At 37.2% G+C, this 26,733-nt stretch overlaps 1 protein-coding gene across 6 annotated transcripts in view; it reads left to right on the forward strand.

Annotated features, from left to right (window-relative positions):
* Positions 1-26,733, forward strand: part of APC (APC regulator of WNT signaling pathway) — a 100,419-nt gene that overhangs the window by 52,018 nt on the left and 21,668 nt on the right. For all 6 annotated transcript variants that reach the window (XM_084504436.1, XM_084504434.1, XM_084504437.1 and 3 more), the window contains 5 exons: positions 4,191-4,275; positions 5,229-5,430; positions 13,210-13,318; positions 16,354-16,467; positions 20,672-20,755. In XM_084504436.1, coding sequence (XP_084360562.1) covers positions 4,191-4,275; positions 5,229-5,430; positions 13,210-13,318; positions 16,354-16,467; positions 20,672-20,755 — 594 coding nt within the window. The remainder of the gene's footprint in view (positions 1-4,190; positions 4,276-5,228; positions 5,431-13,209; positions 13,319-16,353; positions 16,468-20,671; positions 20,756-26,733) is intronic.

The raw sequence follows: 26,733 nt of genomic DNA on the forward strand, positions 1-26,733 counted from the left end.
AGCTTTTGGTAGAAATCTTTTTCAGTGCAGGCTCATGCTTACCTTTAAAAGATCCAATACATTTTAAAACATCTCGTTTGCTTACTATCAAACTGAAACTCATCTGTGACTGGAATACTGCTGCCAGTGTTTTCATGTATTTAATTTTTGTTACGATTTTCATACATTTGGGCATTCTCTGAAAACAAAAACCCTTTAGAAAAGTGCATAAAGTAGTAAAGCTTACTCTATTAAAAGCAAGGGGAAATAGCAAGTATAGTTTACAGAAGACTAAGCCTATCTGATGTGACCAGGCTCCTGTAAATGTTCTGTCTTCTGCCAAAGAAGTATATACATAAGCCAGAATGTGTTAGTGCAGCTACCATCTTCTTAGATATTTTCAGATACAGATATTTAATACACTTCCAATCCTCCAAAATTAAATATACTTTTAAACCTTAACTCACTGGGATTTGAAACTTGGTATTATTAGCATTTAGTCTCTGTGGTTCCTTTTTTATTAGGAGTTTGAGTAAATTTACAACCCTTAAGCAATTTTATTTACAAGTGTACTACTTAGTTGGGTGCATTTACTGTTAAGGTACTCCTCAGTAGTTTTCCAGTTACTTGCTGATGGGTCTGATCTTCGTTATTTAATTAGCCGTGAATTAGTTGTAAGCTTGGGACTATATTGACAGAACACACACATAAAGACATTGTTTGTTTCCTTCTCAGTCCAGAAAGGCTATGAAGGCAGAAACCTTTTTAAATGATGGTGAGTCACAGGGACATTGCCGTTTATTTCCAAAAGCATTCATGTACTTCTCCTGTCTGCCTAGGTTATATTTGAGAGACCATTATAACAATTTAATTTTCAATTCATTAAAAGAAGAGGGGAAAAAAAATCTTCTGCAGCCTTTTTTGTAGATATACATAGATTTGTGTAACTATTTTATTAGGAAGTCACAATCAAGTAAAGAATTTGCGTAGAATAATGGCATAAACTCATAGTGGTGTATGTATTCAAGTTTGCATAACTAAATAGAAATATTAATTTAGGTAAAGTGGTCCAAGTTTAATAGAGAGAGACAATGTTGTGCTATCTAACAGGCATGATATCAGAAGACATGCAAGATTATTACTCATAGAAAAGCATTATTTCAAAACACTGTATTAATCTTAGAAGAAAAAAAATAGGAGAACTGCAGGTGAAAGGAATGTGTTGAATCCTGGAGTTATAGTAAGTATAAATAAAAATTTGCGTTATCACAGTTAAATTGCCATGTTTCCTGCAAATCAGTTATTGTGGACAACTTCTCCCTTTCTTTACTCAAATAAAAGCTCAAATTCCCCAATGTGTCGTTTTAGCACACTCCTTCATTTTTCACTGGTACTGGGGGTCTGCATCGCCCTCCATAACATTTCTGTTGTGTCAGTTTAGATTGTAAAGTGTGCTGTGAGTGAGCTTGAAATAGACACAGTAGTCTTGTAATGGCACCGTTACCTTAGCAATGGTGGTAAAGAAAACAGATGATGAAATGCTTTACCTACTAAATAGAAAAAATGCATGGGCTGTTGAGGGAAGAAAAATGGGGGGGGAAAACTAAAACTTAAACGTGCAACCTAAACTAATGAGTTGCAGCAGAGAACATTGAGAAGGGTGATTCAGTATGCTGATTTTAACTGTTGCCAATGCTGGATGTTCAAGAAGAGAGAGCAATCCTTGGCTACTCAGACACCATGCAGGCATGGTGGCATAGGAGAAGGTGATAATATTTCTACTTAGCTGTTCACGCTGGCTCTTGAAGCAAGAAGACTCATAGGGTAGGAAAGTATCCTGAACATACCATCTCTGAAATGGCAGGACTATAGTACCAGAATGCAGAGAGGTGAGAAAAAGGCTTCTAAGAGAGTGGGATGAAAGGTTGGAGGTTTGTGTTGTTGTTGGTTTTTTTTGTTTACTTGTTTTCCTGCACCAAGGTGCTGCTCTCAGAGGAAGAGGGTTCATCAGTTATTTCTAAATTTATCTGAGTTGACAGCTCTTTCAGAAGCCTGAAAAACTCCCAAGACCACTCCACATACCCACATTGCCCTTTCAGGCTTTTAAGCTAAGACTGCTGTCTGCAAATGTTATCTGCCTTTGTGTCAGATAATGTAGGAGTCCTTCTTTGAAAAACACCAGACTACTCGTTTGTCTGACTGTGCTGACAGGGCAGATGTTATGTATAGAAATGGCTGTGCCATGTGGCTAATGAGGACACCCTTGAACGCACTTAAAAGCACAAGCACAGTGGAGATTTCTTTCCAAGAGTAGTGATTTTATCCCACCAAATATGATCCTGAAGGCTATGCCTGCATTAACAGGGAGCACAGTAAGAGCAGATTTGTAGATGAATTTCATTGAGGACCCAGTGTGCATAGTATATATATGTCCCCCAATATATATATATATCATGGCATTTTGGTTTTGGACTAGTTACAGCCTGATCCCATGGGCTGAATGCCTGTTAGCAGTCTTGAGAGTAACTGCTGGCTTAGTTTGGTCTGAAAGAAATTCAGTTTACACTTTTGAGATCATTCTGCTTTGTGAATCAAAGTGCAGCCAGTGGAGGCAGCTGGGAGTCAGGCTTCACACAAGTGCACCGGTGTGGGCACATGTCTTGATTTGGCAAGTCAGGCAGTATGTAAAGTGGGAAATTTGGCCTCAATTTCCAAATTCTCAGAATTATTTTCAAAAAACAGAGTAAACCTAGTTCATACATCTAGAATCAAGCAGAATTATTCTGCTTACAGTACTGGCATGTAGTTAAATAATGGTTGATTGCAGAATGAGTGTGCTGCTACCATTTGTTCTTGGTGCAGTGCTTGGAGATTATATTCCCAGGACCACACACATTAAAATGACTAAAATACTCAAAATCCTTTTTTTTTTTTTTTGTGTGTGTATGTGTGAGGAAGAACAGTTTGAGTACAGAAAACCTCAGTATATCTGTTTAAAATAAATAATATCTTGTCATCTTGTAGATGGCTTTTGTTTCTTTTGAACAGAGTAAAATAGATTCAAAAGGAACTTTCTGTAGAAGCTGCAGGAATCATTAATGTAGATGATAAGGCATGCTGAATTCAGAAAAGAGCAAAACAGGGATACAAAGATTTTTAAAGTCATCTAAAATTCATTAGTTTTTGGGTTTGAATAGGAATACAATTCTAGGTGTAGAGTCTTTGTATGAAAAGTATGGAGTACCTTTCATTACTCAGAGTTATTGTTTCCTGACCTTCTTAAAATATTTTCTATGCCATAATATGAAAAATCGTATTTTAAATTCTTGTAAGGGCTTTTTGATTTATTCCCAGTGTTTTCAATTTTTGCTATTGATGTATCCATCATTACAATATCGAAAAGGCATTCAGTAACTTGCATTTAATTTGCTACCTGAATTTAGGCCACTGAGCATTAGGGACCTGGGGGCTTACAAGACCCTTTCTTTAGTACAGTAATCATTTATTATGAAGCTTTTTGTGCATTAGAATTATGTTGCTTCTGCTGTATAGTTCATTTGGTTTCAACAGCGTGCAGGTATGTTACTGGCTTTGAAGCTTTAGCTGCATGAAGGAATCCTACAGAGCCAAATAAGATGATGCCATGAAGGAATCCTGTCTTTTTCTCATGGGTGTGGTGGTGACAGAGTTGGTGGTAATAGTAACAGTATCAGTAAGAATAATTATGCCTCTCCTTGCTGGTTTACAGTGCTGCTAACTTCTACTGATACCTTTAAGGTTTAATGTGATATTCAAAATACTGTAGTAACTTTATAGTCATGTACCCAAATTTCATTTTTACGAGACTAATTTTAGGTACACAGGTGAAGAAATTTGACAGATTTCTTTGTGTTCCCACTTCTCCATCTGTAAATTAGAGATAAAACGTATATTTGCTTTGAGAAGGACTTCTAAATAAGATAATAGCTTGCATTACCAGAGGGTCTGTTATTCAGGATATACTTTACATTGTGACAGTGTTTGGGGAAATGCTATAGGATTTATTTGACAGAAATAAAAGTTACAACGCTTGATCACAGGTCTCATGAAATAAAGTTTACATCAGTGTCTCAGTAGGTGTTACATAAGTGTGAACTTGAGGACAGTTGATGTGTATTTACTTTGTGGTTTGTTACTGTAAGGGTTTCTTAATGAAGTTTAATTTCTTACAGGAGGTGCTGAAACAGCTACAAGGAAGTATTGAAGATGAGGCAATGGCATCTTCTGGACAAATTGACTTACTAGAACGACTTAAAGGTAAATCTACAATTACGTTTTAAATGGGGTGATTTGCTTCTTAATTGCTTTTTTTGGGGGGTAAAATTTCCAAACTCAAATGCACCTTCTTTCCACTGCTGACTTTGGTGGTTAGGCATACTCTCAATGCATAGTTGTTTTGGCTAAGCATTTTAAAGACATATTTTCAAAAAGGAGCATGTTTCTAAGTTGCTTTTGTGCTTTTTCTACTGTTACTGTAGGACTTCATATGAATTGCATTTGATGCAACTTCCACTTCATTCATTATTTCAGAGAAAGTAGATGTAATTTTTAAAATTAATGATGGATTAGTTCCATGATTTCTCCAAATTTGCTTGTGTGTCCTACCCTCTCTGCGCCACATCACTGGAATTGTATCTGCCATGCTGAAAACTGATACCTCCTTCCCTAGATCATGGGGCGGAACGTGCACCATCCCATATAATTCTTGCAGAGCAAGTACAAATCAGTAACTTTCAATATATATCCATTATCTTTACTACTGAACCAGAAATACTGTAGAGGGGGTCTACATTTAAGGGCCTGGTGGTGATCAGACTTGTCGTCATCTGCATGACAGTGAAGCATATACAAGATAGCAGAGGAAGAGGCTGTAAATGTGCCACGAGCAATTCCAACGGCATTTATGCAAAACTTGGCCCATTTTTTAAGTCTTCTGGGAAGGAGGCAGGGAAACTAGTGTGGGGACACTGTTGTGATGAGCAGGACTGCAGTAGTTTTGCCATCTGCTCAGAGGACAAGTATCTCTAAGTGTACCATCAAGATTGGCTTTGTTCACATTATGTTCTTTTGTGAATGCCAATGCAAAATGTTTAAACTATTTCCATCAAAAAACACAGATTTGTTCATGAAGTACAAAATCAAGATAGAAAAGATCTCCTTAATGCACTGATGAACTTCAGCTCTGAAACTATTTGCTCTTTATTATCCAGAATTGAACTTGGAAAGTACCAACTTCCCTGGCGTCAAGTTAAGGCCAAAAGTGTCTGTGCGTTCATATGGGAGCCGGGAAGGGTCTGTGTCAAGCCGTTCAGGAGAGTGCAGTCCTGTTCCCATGGGATCGTTTCCAAGAAGAGGATTTATGAATGGAAGCAGGGAAAGCACTGGTTATTTAGAAGAGCTGGAAAAAGAGAGGTAAATTCCATTTATTTATTCAGTTTACATTGATTTCTTCTAATTTTATTTGAAAGTTTACTGGCACACTAAATATTTAGCTGTCATGAAAATGATTTTTGCTGTTAAAGTATATTTACCTTAACAGATAAAGATACCAGGACTTTACATTGTATTTAGATACGCACAACAAAAAATATCTTAGAACACATAGTACAATTTCTATTGTTTCTTCATATTTGCATTTTATTGTTACTGTTTGTTGGTTGGAGGTTGTGTTTTGATCAGCAGATTATCAGCACTTTAAATATTTTGAGAGAGAGAGAGCACGGCATCCCAAACACCTCTGTATCTCCTCACCACTACTGATGAGTGTTGAAATTGTAACAAGGTGATGGTGCAATTTTCTGTTTTTTTTTGCAGATGGTTATAGCTACCAGCTGCTGAGCTGATTGATCAGTTTGTTACTATTAGTAGACATTTGCCTACTGATTCTTATAACTTAATTATTAGCTAAACAAAAATACTTATTCAGTCTTCAGGATGTAATTCCTGTGTGATGTTTTGCATGTTAGCAAAACCATGGAGTTACTTTTCTTGAAAGGCCATGCTAACCACTTAATTTGAAGAAGGTCCTGAGCATAATGCAGAGTTGTAGTATGTGCTTAGAAGAAGGTTTCTTCCAATGACCAAATCTTTAGAAACTTAATGGATAGGATGTCAGGCTGTGGGACTGCAAAACAAAACAAATAGCAACTCTATTTCAATGGCTAGTAGTATGAACAAGCCAAAGAATACCATTTGGAACTTTTATATAAAAAATATAAAAGTTTTGGTGGGTAATAAGTGGTCTGGGGGGCAGCACCCTAGCAACTCGTGCTCTTAGTGGCCTTTCCTGCTGTTGAGTAAAACCTCTGCAATCAAGAGCTGAAAGTACACTTTTCCTATAAGGTACTATTTTCAAGGCCCTCTCTGTTGGTCCTATCAGTAAAATGAAAGTAACTTCCCATGGATCCATACTGCACCTCCTCTAGCGTCCGTCTTTTGTCACTTTTTTTCCAGTTACTCAGGATCACTGATCATGGAATCATTAAGGTTGGAAAAAATCTCCAAGATCATCTGGTCCAACCATCCCCCTACCACCAGTGTCACCCACTAAACCCAAGCACCACGTCCAACCTTCCCTTGAACGCGCCCAGGGACGGTGACTCCACCACGTCCCTGGGCAAACAGTTCCAGTGCCTGACTGCTCTTTCTGAGAAGAAATTTCTCCTCATTTCCGACCTGAACCTCCTTCCCTCTCAAAAATACAAATTCTTGAAGAGCTGGATAGGAATACTTAGGATTTCAGGAATCTCTTCCCAGTCTTAAATAATCTAATGTGTCTGCCATTTGAGCTCGTGGCTATTCATTCCCTCTTCCATTTTTCTGTTGAAATGGTCTTCCATTCTAGTGCAAAGAGTATTGGTAAAAAAAAAAAAAAAAGCCCTCCATGTGTACTATTTGACAGGGACAGGGCACTTCACTGTTATCCAGAGTAAGAACCTAGCAGTAGTCTTCGATGTCCATCCTAACAAAATACTGTACCTGCTTTTATTCTTACCAATGTTGTTTTTTACCATGTGTTAATGAAATCATTAAGTGCAGCTGAGGGTTTCCATTTTAATTCAAGTGAACTTCAGGTCACTCAGAACAAGGACTATTAATTTAGAGTAACTGGATTTCTTCAGTTTGGTTAGTGCATCTGGTTTATGATCTGTGTTCATTTCCCACTGTCGTGAATTCTGAGGTGATAATTCTTTGGACGTTCTGCTCATTGATAAGGAGAGCTGAGGCAGTGAACTGATTTTTTATTTTTTTTTAATAATGCTGAAAAAAATGGAGAGAGTTATTTTAATTTCACATGAGTTCAGGCAGTGTTACCCTCATAGCTGAGGGGATGAAGATTAGTGCTGCTGAGAAGATGATCTGTGCCATGGCCAGATAACATCTGGCTCCATTATTAATGGAATGATGGATAATCAAAACTGTCCTATTCTTTTGGCTGTTTCAAGGGACATGTAGGAATGCTTAGGGCATTGGCATGAGCCAGAAGAATCAGAACATGGGGTAAAGGATACAAGGCTATCCATCTGGAATCAATACAAATTCTGAAATGAAATTAACTAGTTTTTCTATGCTTTGTGTCAGAATTTATTTGGTATACTTACTAAGTTTCTGTGTTTCTAAACATATATTTCAACATATATTATTTGCTAGTAAAACTTGTTTTTGCATTTAAAAAGGCTTTTGAAGAACTCAAAGAACTTGACAAACCTTAAAATATTGAGAAAATTTAAAAAGAAAACTAGGATTTTTTGGAAACCTGCAACACAACATTTCCACTCAGCATTTTTATACACTGAAAAACAATACATACTGCTTGCCAGCAGCAGTGTTTGGGCAAGGACCAACTTAAGTATTAACTGACTGTGAACTTGGCAAAATCATGGGATGTTTATTTAAAAAAAATCACTAGATGTTTATAAATATAAACAGTAAGAAACAATAAAAATTGCTAAAACGTTTGTATTGAAAATTTTATATAGCTTGGCCAAAAATGATCATCTGAGAGGGAAAAAATTAACCAGTTGGTAAGATGAAGTTGTTTCTGTGTTTCTCATTTGCTGAGTTGTCCTCTAGTTTTAAAATCAAAAAAAAAAAAAAGTAGGTAATATTTGTTTTATAGTTTACCAGTTCAGAATACACTACTTGATTAATACGTCCTGCCTGGGCTCTCAATGTTTTCAGCTGTATTTGGTAAGAAACTGTCTCAACAAAACTTTCCAGAGTATACTGCAGGTTACCTTTTATAAGCCGCAGGTTACTTTTTTATTTGGTTTGCCTTTTACAGCTTAAATATTCTCACTCTTGTGGGTTCTGTGACTTACCACTACAGCAGGTGGTCCCATGTTGAATTTTGTATGACTTACCTATGTCTTCACAACGTCTTCAGGTTTGTGTTTGGTTTTCAAGATTTTGTTGTTTTATTGCCTGCCAGTGGAAATGGAAATATTATTTATAGTTCTGTAATACAAGTAGAATAGCATTTTTTTTACCCTTCTCTCTTTTAAACTTTTAATAGTGGCATGATTATCCAGAAAAGATTTCCTAAAGAGGGAATCGCTTTTCTGCAATCCTGTATTCATTCAGTTTCATTTATTGCTCAGAACTTCAGAAAAAAACATATTACAGAAGTTATTCTAACTACTTCCTCATTAGAAAAGCTCTTCACATTGGAAAATTTTGTTAACTCATTAAAAACATTGTCATGTTCCAAAAGCTTACATTTGCCTTTGCTGCATTCTAACTGAAGTTGACGGTGTATGACAGAGGACAGAATATTCTCTGTTACTGCGAAAGTGCTGATAAACAGTTTTGGGGTATACAAAGATGGAATAACCATGCTGGGATTTTCAGTCCATTGTTTTTTTCCATGATCAGTAACAATTCTTCCACCTTAAACAGTCTTCTCAACTAGGAAGTTCCAAAAGGCTGCAAAAGCAGCTTTATTCTGCTTGGTGAATTTAGTATCTGATGGTAATGTAGGTGTGGGGAGCAGTTTATCATACACATCTACAAAGACTTGCTGCTTATTTTCAAAGAAACTGAAGACCAACCTGCTATGATTGTACCAACTCCTTCAGGCTTTGAAATGACAGACCTTAAAAATATTGTTAAAATCTAAATTCTCCTGGAGCAGTAATACCAAAGTAGTAAGCCCAAACAGAGCATTGCACAGAGGCAAAAATGACACTATTAAATTAAGGGGGACACCCCCAGGATATGCATTATGTTGTTTATGGAGCACTGATGGTTCCTAAGTTCTTTTCTTGCTTCTAGCATCTGTTAAGCATGTCAAAACAGATTGAATGACATGGTGTCTCACTCACGAGCTGAATACCCTACATTTTGCAAGAGAAACGTAATTGCTTAGTTGAAAGTAATCCCTCCTGTTTCTACTACCAATTCCTTGACACCCAGAGGGAGAATTAGTCAGTCCTTTCACATTTGCAGTCTGTGCATGGTTTTAACCAGCAGTAGATGGGAATAATCTGATTACTACAGTTAGAAAACACATTTAGAAATAAAAATACTTCTTATAAGAATTGCATTAATTATACTTTTTGCAAAATTGATTTCACAAATTGGAGGCAACCAGTGCTTGGACACCCGACAGTGCGTTTTCACCAGGGTGTAAAGAAGGGAAGCCGTGAAGGATGCGGACATGTGCAGAGATCAGGCAGGCAGGGTTATCCTCTATGTGTTAGATAGAGGATAGGAGGGGAGGGCAACTGAATGACTTTGTCACAGGCTTTCCTAGAACACAGTCTGTCTATTCATGTTTCATTCTGTCTGTAAAGGACTTAAGGAATTCCAGCCCAGGTACATCCTTGCTTTGGGTATGGAGTATTAAAGTATCAGAAATAGTTTGAAAAGTTTTTAATGAAGGAACTAAGTCATCAGCTCCTTCAAAATCTGTGGTTTTAATTTCTTCTCCATCAAATTCTTTCATGTGGAACTTCATCCCAGGTTGTGCCTGGGATGCATTCACGAAGTAGTCAGGGGAAAACTTTATTGCTATTGTATGCTGTTATTGTTCCTTAAAAACTTGGAGTAATTATCCATAATGGTTTCTTGTATTTTACACACAAAGGTTCATATGGCTGTTGCTTGGAAAAAACGCAGCCTGAGATTAGAGAAAGACAGATGCAGAAGTTAAGGCATAGGAAGTAATACTGGGCAATGCTCTTTGCAGCTTTCTGTCCTCTGGCTTGGTGTTTGAGTTCAGTCTTCAGCCTTATCAGTCCAGCTTTTTTTTTATGTACTATGCATGTTTAATTTTTTAAAATAGAGTATTTCTATGTTTATATCATCTTATCTGTAATCTGACATTTTTTGCATTTCTTTAAATGTTAATGAGCAATATTAAAATGCTGGAAGGAAGAACACTTGCAGAGAGCATTTATAAGAAGCTAATACACTTTTATTAAAAAAAAAAAAAAAGTAGCTTGTCTATATCTTTGTACTGTCCAGATTTTACCTGAAAATCTTAATTTTGAAAAATGTGATGAAAATAAATAATATGTAACTATACTGATAAATTTTGCAACATAAATGTAGTTTATGAAGGATTCATAAAATAGTAGTTACAATGTTTAAAAGATTTTTTTGGTAGTATGCATGTAGTCAAATTCATGAAAATAATCAGACCTACAGTATGTTCATTATACTCATTTAAAATGTGATAAATCACTGCAGATGTATTCTGTCTATAACATTTGATGGGAAATACTCTTTTTAAGTATTCTTAGTAATCACACAAGTAGCTTGATTTTTGTATGCTTTGTCTTGTTTTTGTATGGGTGACAGGTTAATGATGAGAAAAGATAACTAAGTTTCAAAACATGATTCTGAGACTATGCACTCCTGTAATTTCCAGGTCTTTTCTTAAGTAGCAGTGGTAGTTCAGTGTGTCATACAAACTTGCTGTCTGAAAGAATTGTAGATTGTTTCAGGTTGGAAAGGACCATAAAGATCATCTAATTCCAACGCCCTGCCATGCACAGGGATGACACCCACCAGACCAGGTTGCCCAAAGCCCCATCCAGCCTGGCCTTGAGCACCTCCAGGGATGGGGCATCCACAGCTTCTCTGGGCAACCTGTGCCAGTGCTTCACCACCCTCTGAGTGAAGACTTTCTTTTTAACATCTAATCTAAATCTGCCCTCTTTTAGTTTAAAACCATTGTCCCTTGTCCTATCACAACACCCCCTGACAAAGAGTCCTTCCCAAGCTTTCCTGTAGGCCCCCTTTAGGCGCTGCAAGATGTCTGTAAGGTCTCCCTGGAGCCTTCTCTTCTCCAGGCTGAACAACCCCGATTCTCTCTGCCTGTCTTCATAAAAGATGTGCACCAATCCTCTAATCATCTTCTTGTGTGTCCTCTGGATTTCTCTGGACTCACTCTAAAAGGTCCCTTCCCTTCTTGTGCTGAGGGCCCCAGAGCTGAACGCAGTGCTCTAGGTGGGGTCTCACGAGAGCAGAGCAGGTGGGGAGCAACACCTCCTTTGACCTGTTGGTCACACGTTTCGTGCAGCCTGGGTTATTGTTGGCTTTCTGGGCTGCAAACTCACATTGTCAGCTCACGTTCAGTTTTTCATTGACCAGTACCCCCAAGTTCTCTACTTCAGGGCTGCTCTCAACCCATTTGTCCCCCAGCCTTTACTTGTAGAATCACACAACTGTAGAATCATTGAACAGCCTGGGGTGGAAGGTCATCTAGTTCCAACTCCCCTGCCATGAACACCTCGTGGGATGCGGTCCTGGGATTAGGGCATCCACAACTTCTTTTCTCTTTGTATTTGGGATACTTGGGATTGCCCCAGCCCAAGTGCAGGACCTTGCACTTGGCCTTGTTGAACCTCACGAGGTTTGCATGGGCCTACCTCTCAAGCCTGTCCAGGTCCCTCTGAATGACATCTCTTCCCTCCAGCATGTCAACTGTACCACACAATTTGGTATCATCAGCAAACTTGCACTCAATCCCACTGTCCCTGTCACTGACAAAGATGTTAAACAGTGCCTGTCCCAGTGCTGACTCCTGAGGAACACAGCTTGTTACTGATCTCCAGCTGGACATTGAGCCATTGGTGGCAACTCTTTGATTGCAACCATCCAGCCAATTCCTTACCCACCATCCATCCATCCATCATCACATCCATGTTTCTCCAATTCAGAGACAAGGATATAATGGGGGACGGCATCAGATGCTTTGCACAAGTCCAGGTAGATTGTCAGTTTCTCTTCTCCTATCCACCAGTGCAGTAACCCCATCAGAGAAGGCCACCAAATCTGTCAGGCACAAGCCACCCTTAGTGAAGCCGTGTTGGCTATCACCAGTCACCTCCTTATTTTCTGTGTGCCTTAGCACAGTTTCTAGAAAGATCTGCTCCATGATCTTGCCAGGCACAGAGGTGAAAGAGACTGGCCTGTAATTTCCTGGGTCTTCCTTTTTTTTTTTTTTTTTTTTTTTAAATGTGGGTTATGTTTCCCCTCCCCTCTTCAGCCCTGACTTCTCAAACGTGGTGGACAGTGGCCTAGCAGCTTCACCTGCTAGTTCCCTCAGGACCTGCAGATGCATCTCACCAGGTCCCCTGGACTTGTGCTTCTTGTTAGTGAGAATGAGGTGCAGCACAGCATCTCTCCTTGTTGTCTCCTTTGTCACTTGGAGAAGGAAGTCATCATCGGTGCATTCCTCCTAGATTCCATCAGTGCAATGCCCCCTGGATGTCCTCTGCCCCACTGTGCTGTCCCTCCAACAGATGTTGGGGTGGTTCAAGTGCCCCATGAGGACCAGGGATCATGAATGCTTCTGTCTGTCTCTAGGGGGCCTCAGAAACAGGATGAGAGGTAGCATATGACTAATAACTGTGCTTTAGTTTTCACTGAATGCCTCTCAACCTGAGATCTCAACTCTGAGATTTAGACTCATTTTATAGAAAAATTTAGTTTTTTTTTTTTTTATAGATGTGGGCCTGATGCACAAGAACTTACAGTGACTCGCTTAAGACAGCACAGTAGATAGTTTGTTCAGCTGAGGCAAGGGAACAGAACCCATGTTATCAGACGTTGTGTTAGTGCCATCTTCCCCAACCGTGTTTCTAAATAGATCTTTTATATTGGTATCAATGCTCATTTCTGCACTCATATTTGGTAATGAGGTCTTAATAGTGAGACGTTTCCTGCTTCTGTTTTCAACAGATCTCTTTTGCTTGCGGAACTGGAGAAGGAAGAGAAAGAAAAGGACTGGTATTATGCCCAGCTTCAGAACCTTACTAAAAGGATTGATAGTCTCCCCCTTACTGAAAATGTAAGTAACTTTTCCATGATTTTTCATGTATCTGGTACTACAATCTCTGTTTAGATGCTGTATATATATACAAATTTGGTGACTTCCTCTACCATTATTTTAATTTAAAATATTTCTATTCACTGTGTAAAGCTCACTTAGTCTCAATGATATATTCTTCATGTATGATTTTGTATGTTAAGATTCATACCTATCAGAATGAATGCCAGTGCTGGAAAGGAACATTAAGAAGTTGTTATGACAAATAAATTACGTGTCAGTAAGCTCCTTCTTTACCTATATCCCCCAAAGGTCTTTTTCCTTTCATTTCTGTTATTTAATGGATTCTTTCAGTTCCGAGAGCAATATGAGTCTAAGAGACAGTTTACATAAGAACTCTTCTTTCAGAACAGTGAAGTGGTGCTACAGTGTATATATATGCAGTTGCTCCAAGGTTTTACCTTTATGTCTCCCAGCTGTTCACAGTCTAGTCACCATTATCTGGGATAATGAAGATCTCTGATCTCCAAGAATAATACAGGTTTTTCTGTTGTCAGACCTCAGTAGCTTGGATGTATTTGCAGTACATTCCTTTGTCCATACAGTTTTGGGAAGATCTGGTTGCCCATCTTTACAGTCAAGCCTGGTTAGGCATTAGTCAATGTCCTGCAAATGAAAATAGAATATGGAAACACTTCATTGATAGGGATGAAGCAGCTGGACTTCAGCATTTCTAACAGTAAGTCATAGCCAAATTGTTCAGAAAACTGGAAGCAAGAGGAGAAAAGTCTGAAATAGGTCTTGAGGTACTGCAATCCTTTTGCAAAGGCGCTGTCAACTGTGTCTGTCCCACTCTAAACATATTGTAGGTTTTAAGATTTACTTCTCCCTGGTTTCAAAGATAATCAATTAACTCAGCTTTTCTTATTAGAATATCTTACCTAATATCTACACTAAAACACTTTTGTGGTAATGTAGTACTACTAATTGCATCCACAGGGGAAGGGAGGACCCCATTCTTTTTAGTAGCATTTTACGTATTTGTAGACAATTCTGTCTGCGGTTGACTCTTTTAATGAACCTGGTTGAAACCTATGAGAGCTGCTCTTGGAGACTAGCTTGTTTGCAAGCTGGATGATTGACTAAGAAGTGTAGTGTAGCCTCCTAGGAAAAGATACATCAGTCCTACCTGAATTTTCTAAGAATAAATAAAGCTTTAAACTTTAGAAAACTTTTCCTCATGTTCTCAGATTTTTGCCTCTCAGTGTAGCCCACATCTTTGTCTTACACGTTGAAAAGCACAGCCTTCTCATTTCTGTGCAGCTGCAGTAGTAGAACTAGCTCTATGGCTGTGTCTATCTTTACCTTTCTGTCTGTATGTCAGTAGCTGAAGGATTCCTTCTGACATTCTTTTAAGATAGTTTCCCAGAATAGAAAGGGTTTATGAGTTCTGCCTCGGTAAGATTTTTGCATATTATTGGTGAAACAAAGCTACTAGACTGTACCAGCTTTGATTTTTCCTTTTTCCACACCATTAGAGCAAAGAAGCAAAAGTCATTTCTGTCTTCTCTTGATGATTATCAATGCCATGGTGCTGTGGCTAATTTGCTTTTCTTTCTTGCCTTCTAGTTTGTTTTTCACATCCATACAGTCATTACTTTGATTTGTGCTCTATTTTGCTAGTACCTTAGTGTTGCAAAACAGAGGTAAGTCTTCACAAACGAAGTACAGGTGCAATACTTGCTCATGACCTCTCTGCTTTTGAAAGAGATGGTGCTGTGCTATTCACAAAGGTAGTTGTCACTGATCTTTAAATGAAAGAACTTACAATCTTCTATACCATTTGTTTCATTTTACTTGCCACTCTCGCGTAGCTACATATTTGAAACTACTGACCTGACAAGAAGCTCGATAAACTTACGCTCATCTGATGAGAACAGCAAGATAGGAATGTGATGATGTGCATTGAAAGATGACACTAATTCAGTTTTTGAGCAAACGTGTTTACTGGACCCGTTTCCATTTTCCACATGCATGAATATATGACCTGTATACATGTGAAAAATAGTTAAACTTTTAGCTGAAATAATCGCCTTGTTAGGCCTAGAGAAGATGAGGCCTGGGAGGGATCAAATTATGTCTTCTAAAACTTTAAAGGTAGCTATGGAGAAGAGGGATATACTCTACAAAGATGTGTCATGACACAGCAAGAGGGAGTGGGTTATTTCAGGGAAAATTGTGTGTGTAGGTAACAAAACCTGTTTTGTTGTGAGGACCATTGAACATTAGAATTGGTTGCCTAGAGAAGTGGTGAAATTTGCCCTGATGGAATTATCCAAAACTTCGCTTGACTTAGGCCTGGGTACGTTAATCTAAGACCCTGCTGTCCAGGTAATCTCCAGAAGTCCCTGCCATCTTTTTTTATAATTGTCATCTTTTAATATAAAGCTTGAGTGACTAGCACTTAACTGACTTTTCTTCTAATTTTCATCTATTAATTTTACAGACTTGTTGTTTTAAATCTACTTTAAAATCATAAATTGGTTTTGCTTGTGCCTTGAAAAACATATAATTGGAGTGCCTGTGTTGTTATGAATTGAACATCTGCCTTTTTCACGGGATAATTAAAAATAGGGTAGATAGCAGAAGCATGAATACCATCACTTGTTTGCAGCTGTTTGATACCTCTAAATATTTTTGAAAATACTGATTCAAATGGTACGCGTAACATTTTGTTGGTATGCTGAAGTATGTTAGTAGCCAAATATTCCAGGCTTGTAATGAATGATACTGTCCCAGTGTTTCTATATTGTATTTAGTTATTTGGCAGAACTTGCAGGTAGCCTGTTAGTTGAAACATACTGTGTGCTCTTGTTTTTAATAACATATTCATATTATAGGAATCTATTATTTCATGGTTTTTGTTCATGAATTTTGCTGTCAAAAGTAACTGTTCTATTTTTTTTTTAATGAAATGCTACATTTACACAAGTGAGGTATATGATTTAAATGATGTTTGATGTATTAAAATTTTTTTTCTGTCCTTCAAATTTCAGTTCTCCTTGCAAACAGATATGACCAGAAGGCAGCTGGAGTATGAGGCAAGACAAATCAGAGCTGCAATGGAAGAACAGCTGGGAACTTGTCAGGATATGGAGAAACGAGCACAGGTATACTTTTTCTTTCTTTACGAGAGAATGGAAGAAGTTTTCCAGTGATTTTATTGAATTACTGGTAGCTGTATCTTTAAAATGTGTGTGAACAAAGTGATACCACCACAGCATTTAGTTAGCCTTTTAAGTACAAAAACAGGAACCAGAACATAGAAAATAGCTTCTCAACAAGCAACACGCTCTTCTGCCTGGATGGAAGAAGACTTGTGAGTTAGAAAGAAGTAGACTAATTTTCCTTCTGAAGAAAATATTTTATGATGATTTGCTTTTAATTTATTATCATTTTAGCTTCACACAAGTGTGTTTTTCAGCTCCTTTGTTTTGCTTCTGTAGTGCTGTGATTTTTGTGCCTTTTAAGGTTAGAATAAAATCCGTGTAGGATTTGATAGGTTTCCTTAACCAGAAACCCTATACGAGCATATGATGTATAAATAAAATGTAATTCACATGTATGCCTGAAAGTTGTTTGCTCTGACCAAGAGTTGTTTTGCATTCATGATGAATACATGCACAATTCTGTATGCAAATCATGTTACACACATTTGGAAGTATAAATCTGAATGTAATCGTATGGAACCTGTAAACAGAATAATCAGTTGCTCGCTCATTATAAAAACTACTCTCCCACAGCAGTGGAGTGACAATTTGAAATATTTATTACCATTTATTTCCATAGATGTTAAATAGCCAGTCTGTTAAAACATCAGTCACTATTGGTGTGCTCAGACAGACCCAAGTTCATTTTTTCCCTGTTTTAATCTGCTTGGATAATACCTGCCTCTGATCTGGAAGCCACGTGGCTATGTTATCAGTGTTTATCAGCTACAATGATGCCCTTCGTGAATACAGCTGTGGAACTTGAGTCAGCCAGTTCTGAGTGAATGCAGAACAGGCTTCATCTGCATATGTCTGTTTAGCCCTGTTGTAAAAGGAAGCAGTGCAGCATCAACACTGAAACTTCTGAACAAGTTCTCTTGTTACTAACAGACTAATGTAGAATAAGTTAGCTAAATGGATATAGCAGGCTGTTGGCCAAGTTACAAATTCATTCAGAGAATAAATGAAACTGTTAAAAGAAGCACTTTGACTGTAGTTTTACCAGTGTGGAAGTAATTAAGTTGTCCCTGAAGTAGCTACTTCCCTACTTGTTCTTTTTTAATTTCAAGAGGGAAAAAACCCTACCAAGAGGATATTGAAGTCTTTTTACAGTTTTCTGGATCAATGTTTGCCTGTGGGTTTGTCACGCTGTATGACTATCAAACTCTGTGTATAGCACTATATACTTAGAGAAGTTATGGTGTCTATAGTAATTATGTAAAGATGATCAAATGGAAAGTAGCTGCATCCACGTCTGTTTCTTGAGAGCTTTGGGAAAGGTGCCAAAACTGTTTAGAAGTTCATTGGCGTACAAACATATAAAAGCAAATTTTAGATTATTTTGCTGTGCTGTTCAGATCTGCAAACTGAACCTTTCGCGTTTGACAGAGCAAATTTCCTGATTTTCCAGCCTTCTTGCTGTACTGTATTTTCCTTCTGCCGTAACTGTATGTGATACAGAAGACAATGCAAAATAAATGTTGAAGGATGGAATAGTTCAGCTTTTTATGAAGGATGGCATTGCAGACGTCTCAGTATTAAGAGTCCCAAACATTTACTCTGTGAGAGAGCTGATAGCCTTCTGTTCGCCCAAGTAATTCATGTACTCCTTTCTTGGGTACCTTAAAATAATGCTCCTCTCCCTCTCTTTATCTGCCATTGTTTCCTCTGAACTTCTTTCTGAAACAAGTTAGCTCACAGCAGTCATTGTTCATGTTACTCCTTTTGATGATTGTATATAACAACATGCCCAGTAGTTACTCAAAAAGATGCATTAAGAATTTATTTCAGTTTGTTTAATTATTTACAGTAAGTTGTACTAATACCTGAAGTTTATAACTTCACATGATAGTTCTGACTTCAGAGGAAAAAAAAAGCATAAAACCATGCTTTATTTTATGTTCAAATATTGTAAGCTTAGTACTTCTACTTAGTAGAAGTACATTTTAATTTCTGTGAAATATAAATATTAAAATAAATATAAAATATTTATAGATATTTAAAATAAAAATTCCAAGGCTGAAATCAGTATCGTAGAGAATTTATTTTTCCTTCATGCCAGAATATGAAAGATCACGAGTTTTTAAGTTCAGAGCTCTTTAAAATCTCAGCGAAAAATGATAATTCTGATCAGAATTTATCACAGTATCTTCAAAAATTTGCTAAAAAAAAAAAAAAAATGAACAGACCATTAATGAAAGGAGAGAATTTGCATTCTGGAGTCTTGTACAGATAAAAATGTCAACTCTGTTAGATACAGCAGTCCTGACTCTAAATGTAGACCAACCTATTTATAATTCTGCCTATTAAGTATGTTATGCTTTCATTTGGGGAAAAAAAAAAATCTTAAAGACGAAGCTCCTCATGTCCCCCGTAATGCAGATATCAATCAACAGAAAGAAGAAAAGTCTGTTTAAATTTCTTGACTAAAATTTGGGAGATACAGATTCAATTCCTATCCTGGTGTTGTTAGACAAATGATGTGATCTTTAAGGTTTTTTTCATATGCAGAAAAATATTTCCCCATGTTTAGATGGGTATGTACACATATTCAGATTCTCTTGATGCGCTTTGTGAAATAAACCGCTTTTTACACAGAAATAAATTCACTTTGGGGGAAATTCAAGGCATTCTTAGAGAATGGACGTGTTCTGTCAGTCATGTATCACTTCACTAATGTACAGCTATTTATAGTAATTCATTTTTATTATCTTTATAGTACTAAGAATTTCCTGTGAGGGAACTAAGGGGAGCAAATTATTTGTTTCATGTTCTACTAAAGCTTGTGTGTGTGCTGCTTTCAAATTTATTGGTCATATTTCTGACACTTTGCTTTGCAAAATTCAAATCAAGTTTTTAGTTTGCTGTTTATAGCTTTGCATCTCTACTAAGTGTTGATACACATGATACTCTTCCTACAGCTTATGATGCATCTTCCATGAATTCATTCCAATTCACCATTATATTCTGTAATTCTAAGATTTCTAGATTACATCATATTTCTATTCCATGTGTATCTTTTGATAAAAACACCTTTTTTTTAAAGTTCACCTTATTTCCATTTTCTAGGCTATAAAGATGTTAAATAAGGTTGGTTATAGTGTTGATCCTTGTCCACTAAATGCAGAAAGTCTTTTCTTTTTTAATATGACATTGAAGATGTTACTCAGGTAAAAATATCAGGATTGTATTTATCTATAATACAAAAAAAAAAAAAAAAAAAATTCAGTTTTCTGTTCATTTCCTGATGTTACTGGGCTTTTTATTCCCTGCCCACTTTTAAAGTCAAATTAAGTCTTACTTATTATCAAACTCACATAGGGATCTTCTACTTCATTAATTTACTGTTTCACAGAATCACAATGTGTCCTGTGCTTCACAGTACAACTTATATGAAGTATATTTAGCCTTTAAAGTTTTTCTCAGTATTCAATTTACAAAGCACACAATGACTGCAGTGGGAAATGAATAATGATATCTTCATAAGACTCACATTGATTCAGAGATGTGTATAAAATCCCAGACAAACCAAAGTAGTAGTATGTAGCTTTCTTTATTCTTGTCTCGTATATTCTTTGAGATTTGTAGAAGCAGAAAATACTCAGAAGCAGTGCATAGGCAGAAGTCACAGATCATCATAAAAACTGAATATGATGGAAGTCATTGAGGATTTTATACTTTTAAGACACTCGGTCAATATAAACATCTCCCACATTTCTATGTGGCAAGTAGAGTTCTAACACTGGACATGTAAGAAATAATTTGCTATAAATGTGGACAGAATGTTAATTTCAGAAATGGGAAAATTGTTAGAGTATACTGAGACTTTTTTCTATGCCTGTCTGCACTGTGTGACAACCTGCTATTATATCCATGCTATTGTCAGATTTATTAGAAACCCAGCTACCCGCTGTTTTCGATGTTTGCAGTCATGCCTGTGTTTTATTGTGAAGTACACTTGAATTAAAATATAAATTAAGTAGTTCTGTTAGTAGAAGCTGTTGTAGTCACCTGTATTTGAAATGAACTCTTCATATTGTCATTATATGCAATAAATAAAAGGAGTTCTTGAACAAAAACAAGTATGAAAATGTACTCATTTCAGGTGAGGGTGGCGAGAATTCAACAAATAGAGAAGGACATTCTGCGTATTCGACAGCTCCTGCAATCACAAGCAGCTGAAGCAGAGGTTAGTGAGCATTTACTTGCCTTTTTTTTTTGGTTGTGGTATATATCTAATTAAAAAAAATCAAATCATTTCAGTAAGCTCATAGGCAGGATTATTCGCACCAACTAGTGATGTCACAGTTAATGAACTAGTCAATATACGCAGGCTTTTTCTTGTTCTCTTACCAATTAACTGATGGTGAAAATACTTGGATTACTCTTTATGTTATTACTGAACTTAAGTCACTAATGATAAGTCAGTTAAAAGTTCAACCAGCAAGTTCAGTTAGAAGGTGAAAGTGCAATGTATTATGAAGGCTGTGTCTTGGTTTTAGCAAATAGTTATAACAATCACTTGTACACGCCTTACCAAATAGAATTTCTAATAAGCAGCTTCATGGTTTGCTCGTCCCGTGAGAGACAGAAGAAAAAAATTGATGAACACAGCCTCAGTCAGACTTCTTAAAAGGCATATTTTTAGCATGAGTATTGGATTCTATATTAAGAAGTACAAAATAATGTTTCCTGTAAATGACAAAGTCTATAGTAGTAATTACCATTAGCAAAAACAGCTTTCACAGTGGAAATTCGCTTAAAAGTTCAACTCAATTGCTTTTACTGGTAAATTAACTATAAATTTTATCTTAGATGTGAATATTTTAGGTTTTATCTTCACTCAAAATATCTACAGTGAGAGTCCAGAACAGTATTTAAATTCTTAAGGGACGTATGTTTTTCCATTTGTAAAAATGTTTTCATTATTTCAAGATCTGGGGGAAAATCTGGTATTATAAGTGAAGCTGACAGAAGTGTGTATAATTTAAACTACCTGGTCTTTTTGTGCATTAGCCAATCCAGGTGTTTGTGCACATTGATTGATGTACCCCTGAGCCTTTTCTTCTCCAGAGCTGTATCTTGTGTGGCTATTTTGAGCAGATATCTGAAGAGGTTTAATGGTGCTTTCCTGCAATGAAGGACAGTTTCTGTTCTGTTTTTTTGCCCATCTCTCTCCTCTTGAGATTCTGAATTGCACTCTCTCATAGTGACCTGCAGCCAAGGCTGCCTTTGACTTTCGTGTCTTCAGAAATTCTTCTTTGTTTGTGAATATTAGGGCCAGCAGGGCAGCTTTCCTTGTTTGCTCTTTGATTGCCTGTGTCAGGAAGCTGTCATCACATTGTTAGTCCTGATGTGCAGCCCTTCCAGCAGATGTCAGCGTGGTTAAAGTCCCCTGTGAAGGCCAGGCTCTGTACACACAATGCTTCCTCCAGTTGTTTGGAAAAGGTCTTGTCTGTTTCTTCTTCCTGGATAAGGAGGTCTATAGCAGATACACACTACAGCAGCACCCATGTTGATCTCCAGCTGATCTTCACCCATAAGCTCTTGACTGACCGCTACCCATCGAGGCACAACTCCAAGCATTGCAGCAGTTCTCCTCACCTTCCCAGCCTGTGCTTCCTACAAGGACTTAACCCTCAAGTCACAGCCATCCAGTCATGTCAGCTATCCCACCACATCTCCATGAATCCGAGGGGGCCGTAGCCCTACAACAACACACAGACCTTTGCTCTTTGTTTCCTGTGCAGCATGCATGAGTGCAGAGGCATTTCAGAGAGGCACCCGAGCGTGCCAACTCCCCCTGTGTACAGGCTTGAGAGCTTTCCCCCATGGCTGTTCTGTATGACTGTCCACAAAGGGATTCCACATCCTTTGTCCTGTGGACTGCCCTTGTCTTCCCATCCCTCAGGGCCCTTCGGCTTGCCTACCCTATCTGCAACTTCCTTACTTGTTCTTTGAGGGATCACTCCCTCCCTTGTTTCTGGTGTAAAGCTCTCCCTAGCAGTTGGCCAGCCTGTGATACTGTTGCCTCTTTTGATCAGATGGAGCATGTCCCCAGAACACTTCTCTCTTACTCTGTTTTTAAAAAAAAAAAAAAAAAAAAAAAAAAAAAAAAAAGCACAGTATTTTAGCCTCACGGGAGATCAAACACTAAAATGGTCAAACAGCAATGGGATGGAACTACCTAATTAGAGAAGATTTTTGTCTTAGTTTTCCCTCTACTCCTCCATTTTTCAAATTACTTGACTGATGAATACATGCTAATTCTTCTGCTTTTTCAAAATTTTATTATGGTGTCTTACCCATAACGCATCTGGTTGGCTGGTTGTACTGTTATTGCATGTTTTAGGAGTTACCTATGTGCTGGTGGTAAAGGAGGTAGTTTCTACACAGTTATTAATACTTTGGTGTAGGTTAAGTCATTTGATGGATGGCCAAGTCCTATTGAATAGTATCTGGATCTAGCTGAAATCGCCTGGTGGCAAGAAGGAGGGTATTAGCAGTGAAATTGCAAAGTCCTTGTAACTGAAAAGTGTAAACACGAGGCATTTAGTATATTTCTGTTGTGCCTGATACAATACCCAACTTGAATGTGCTCCTTATGTTTATAAAGATCTACTGTCAATAATAAATGCCACAGCTTTATCTGCTGATATGGTTGGCCTGTGTGGTTATGCCAATCATTATGGAATCTAAGAGCAATATATGCTGTAGAAAAAGACCAAATATAATAATATACTATAAAGAGTAGTTTTATGAAATAAATCAGCAAAGAAAACTTCAGCACTCATTTGTAAGGCTTTGCAAATTGCTAGCTCGTGTAAATGCTGTTAGAAATAGTTGAAGTAGTTTACTTGCGAGTACCTCCCAGGTTCATAACAATTCTCATGTATCAATAAAATGTTTTTTAAAACCTTCATAGCAAAGTTTGAAATCCTATATAGAGTTAGACCCCTTCAAAGACAGGATGTTTTGCTGTCAGGTACAAATCTGAAATTGCATTTAAAAGAAAAAGGCAATTTCTTGTCAAGTACTTAATACGGGGTTTTCAATTTGTTACAGTGGCACAGGCCTATCTGTCATTTGAAATATGAATGTTCCATTTTGCGGTGTTGCTGTAAATAAAATAAAGGATTTATTACATACGGAGATTAATGCTTTGCAAACTTTTAACTGTTTAAACTGTGATAGGCAGGCATCCTCTGAAGGATTCATCTGACTGCTTTTTTTTTTGCCTTATGACTCAGTGGAAACAAAACTGTTTCAGTCTTCTGGCTTGTTCTTGTTTCTTGTGTTGTTCTCGGTCTTAAGTTCTTATTTACACCCGTATGTGTGTAATCGTTGTGCTTACTGTGAAGTTATGGCATATTTTATACTCTCTAGAAAATAAGAGTCTGTAGTTTTCAATGTACAGACAATAACAGGGTAGTTGAATATTGTGAAAAAAATAATCTCTGAATGGAAAATTGTTTAGTCCTAATAAATACATAAAAGACTTTCAGCAATTCATGTTTACAAGATATTAAGTACAATTATTTGCAGTTTGTCGTCTTAGCAAAAATGTAAATGTACTTTTCTACTAGTAAATAACAGCAAAATTACTTGTCAAGTGATAATTGGTGTTGACTTCAGAAGCGTTCAGAGCATAGTGACAAGATGGAGGGAGCACCTCTATCTTGCTCTTACAGGCACGTGCAGTCCTTCGCTATTCTGCTACAAAAGCAAACAAGCATACGTGGTAATTTAAAAGCTTAGAGTTACTTCTGTAGTGTGATGCCAGAAATCAGAAATGACAGACCTTCAAGCCCTATGGATGACTGATGAGACAATATGTGTGTTTATTCATGCATGTTGCGCGAGTGCACACTGATGTTTAAAATAAGGTAAGCCTTGCTTTTATAAATGTTAAGAATGGCCTTATAATTCTGAATGAATTTGGATGTAATGTTGACTTCTCTTTGTAGTGGCATATTTTGAGAGCTTTTTGGGGAAAAGGGAAGCCACCTCTTTCATAAATAGCACGTGAAAAATAAAATTGATACGAATGGGAAGAGAGGAACAGAGTGCTGAGGAGAGTTCTGCTTTTGGTGTCAGGGAATGAAGTATCTCCCTGACTGTGCTTTAGTTACATTAACACTATTTAATAAATATACCACCACCATCATCATCCCTAAAAAAAAATGTGCCCAAAATCCAGGACTATTTTTCGATGGATAACATTATCCCCTAGGGTAACCCAGTAATTCATTAGCCTTGCTAATGAGTGGTTCTGCTTTTCATCTTTAGGTACATTAAATACTACCTTCTTCATGAGATTGAAAATTATTTGATGGCTGGAAAATTCTGTTCTTAGTTACAGTGGATCTAGATTTTATGTCAAACTCATCATTACACTTTATTCAAGACTGAGAATACTGTGAGAGAGGGAGAGTCATTATACTGTATTCATACCGATCTTGATTGAGTCCCCACTCTTGTACTGGGGACCAAAATGTCTTCAGTCATGGTATGAGCATCCATAGCAATATAATCTCATACAAAGACAGAGATAGTGAGTTTTTAAATTACAATTCAAATTTAAAAGAACAGTAATGCTGTTTCCAGAAAAGTGTTCAGAGTTTGGCCTTGTGAGTTAAAAGGCAAATGTGATACTCAGTTTCCATAACTGAGCATATCATGTTAAGAAAAATGTTAACAGTCGTGTATGTCACTTTTTTTATTACTTTGTGTTATGTTGACATATTTTCTTCCATTAGCATATATATATATATATATATATATATATATATATGAGATTTATTTTTTTAATGTCTATCCCAAAATTATTGTCAAACATGTAGTTACTGTTTTTTGAAACTCTTTTCAACACTAAACATTTTCTGGGTTTGAGGCTCTAATGTCTTTATATGAACAAAATAAAAGAGTGTATAATGGGGATAATGTATGAGTTTGATCACCATACACCTAAAGAAGTTAACTTTTTTCAGGTAACCGAAAGAGTTTCAGTATGTGCGCATTGAAGTATGCTTCTCCTGAAAGTAAAAGAGAAATTTCCATAAAGCTAGATGGGGTAGACTGTGCTATGATAAGCTGTACTGCTCAAAAACATCGTAGGTCCCTGTGAAAAATGATTTGAATATAGCAAGCATAAACAAATAATTTAAAAAATGAAATTCAAATAAGCGTATGGTAGTAGCCTCTAAAAAATGAGGCTTGGCATCAAAATTAATTTGCCAGGAGCTGGATTCAGTGATCCTTGTGTGTCCCTTCCAACTTGGGGTATTCTGTCATTCTGTGACTCTGTAAGAATAATCGTGCTTTTGAGGTAGGACGATACTTTTTCAACTCTAGACTTCAAACCAATTCGAAGGACAGGCTTATGTATTGTTCTGAAAAGCTGGGACATTTTAAGCATAGTAGTGGATGATGCTGGATATTCACGTACTTCATAACTACTCAGTTACTCTATTTGCTTTTTTAAGGAACTGTATTTAAAGGCCTGATTTTGGTGTTGATCTCTCTGAGCGGTGGGGACACTGGTTTAATTTCCACGTACTCGTGCAGAAAAGTGGGTCTCCTTAAGAAACTGAAACATTCATCTGTGTCAGGTTGCTCTATAGGTTTAATTTATTTTGGTTGTATGTGATCAGGTTGATACAGCATCAAGGATATAGCAACTTTATTTGCATCGAACCAGTTATTCCTACTCTGTTTGACTTTAAAATTCAGAACAATCCTTAATATACAGGTGGCCTTCTTTTCACCCAGAATTTGTTTGTCTGTGATTGTGAAGCTTAATTTAACCGTGCTAGCCCTAGTCTCCAGCAAATGCACGGATCACGTGGCAGTGCAGGGAAGACAGTTGTTTGCTCCAATTCTGTTACATTTCTGATAGCGACGTGAGCACAGCTGGTGGAAAATGGTGTTCCAGTGTCTCACAGCAAATCCTTTGTCTTGCAGGGCTATAATCCTCAGAGGACATGCTTCACTTTCATCCTGCAGTTTTCCTAAGACACTCAGCTGTTAATTATTTCTCAATTATTTCTAAGTGTTGCGAAATATAAAGTACTGTTCAACGGCTTTGTGAAGATGCAGCATTGATATATTCACAGTCTAGAGAGCTTTGAATGGTTGCATACTTCATTTCTGAATATAATTTCATAA

This window comes from Aythya ferina (genome assembly GCF_964211825.1).
Source record: "Aythya ferina genome assembly, chromosome: Z".
NCBI lineage: Eukaryota > Metazoa > Chordata > Aves > Anseriformes > Anatidae > Aythya > Aythya ferina.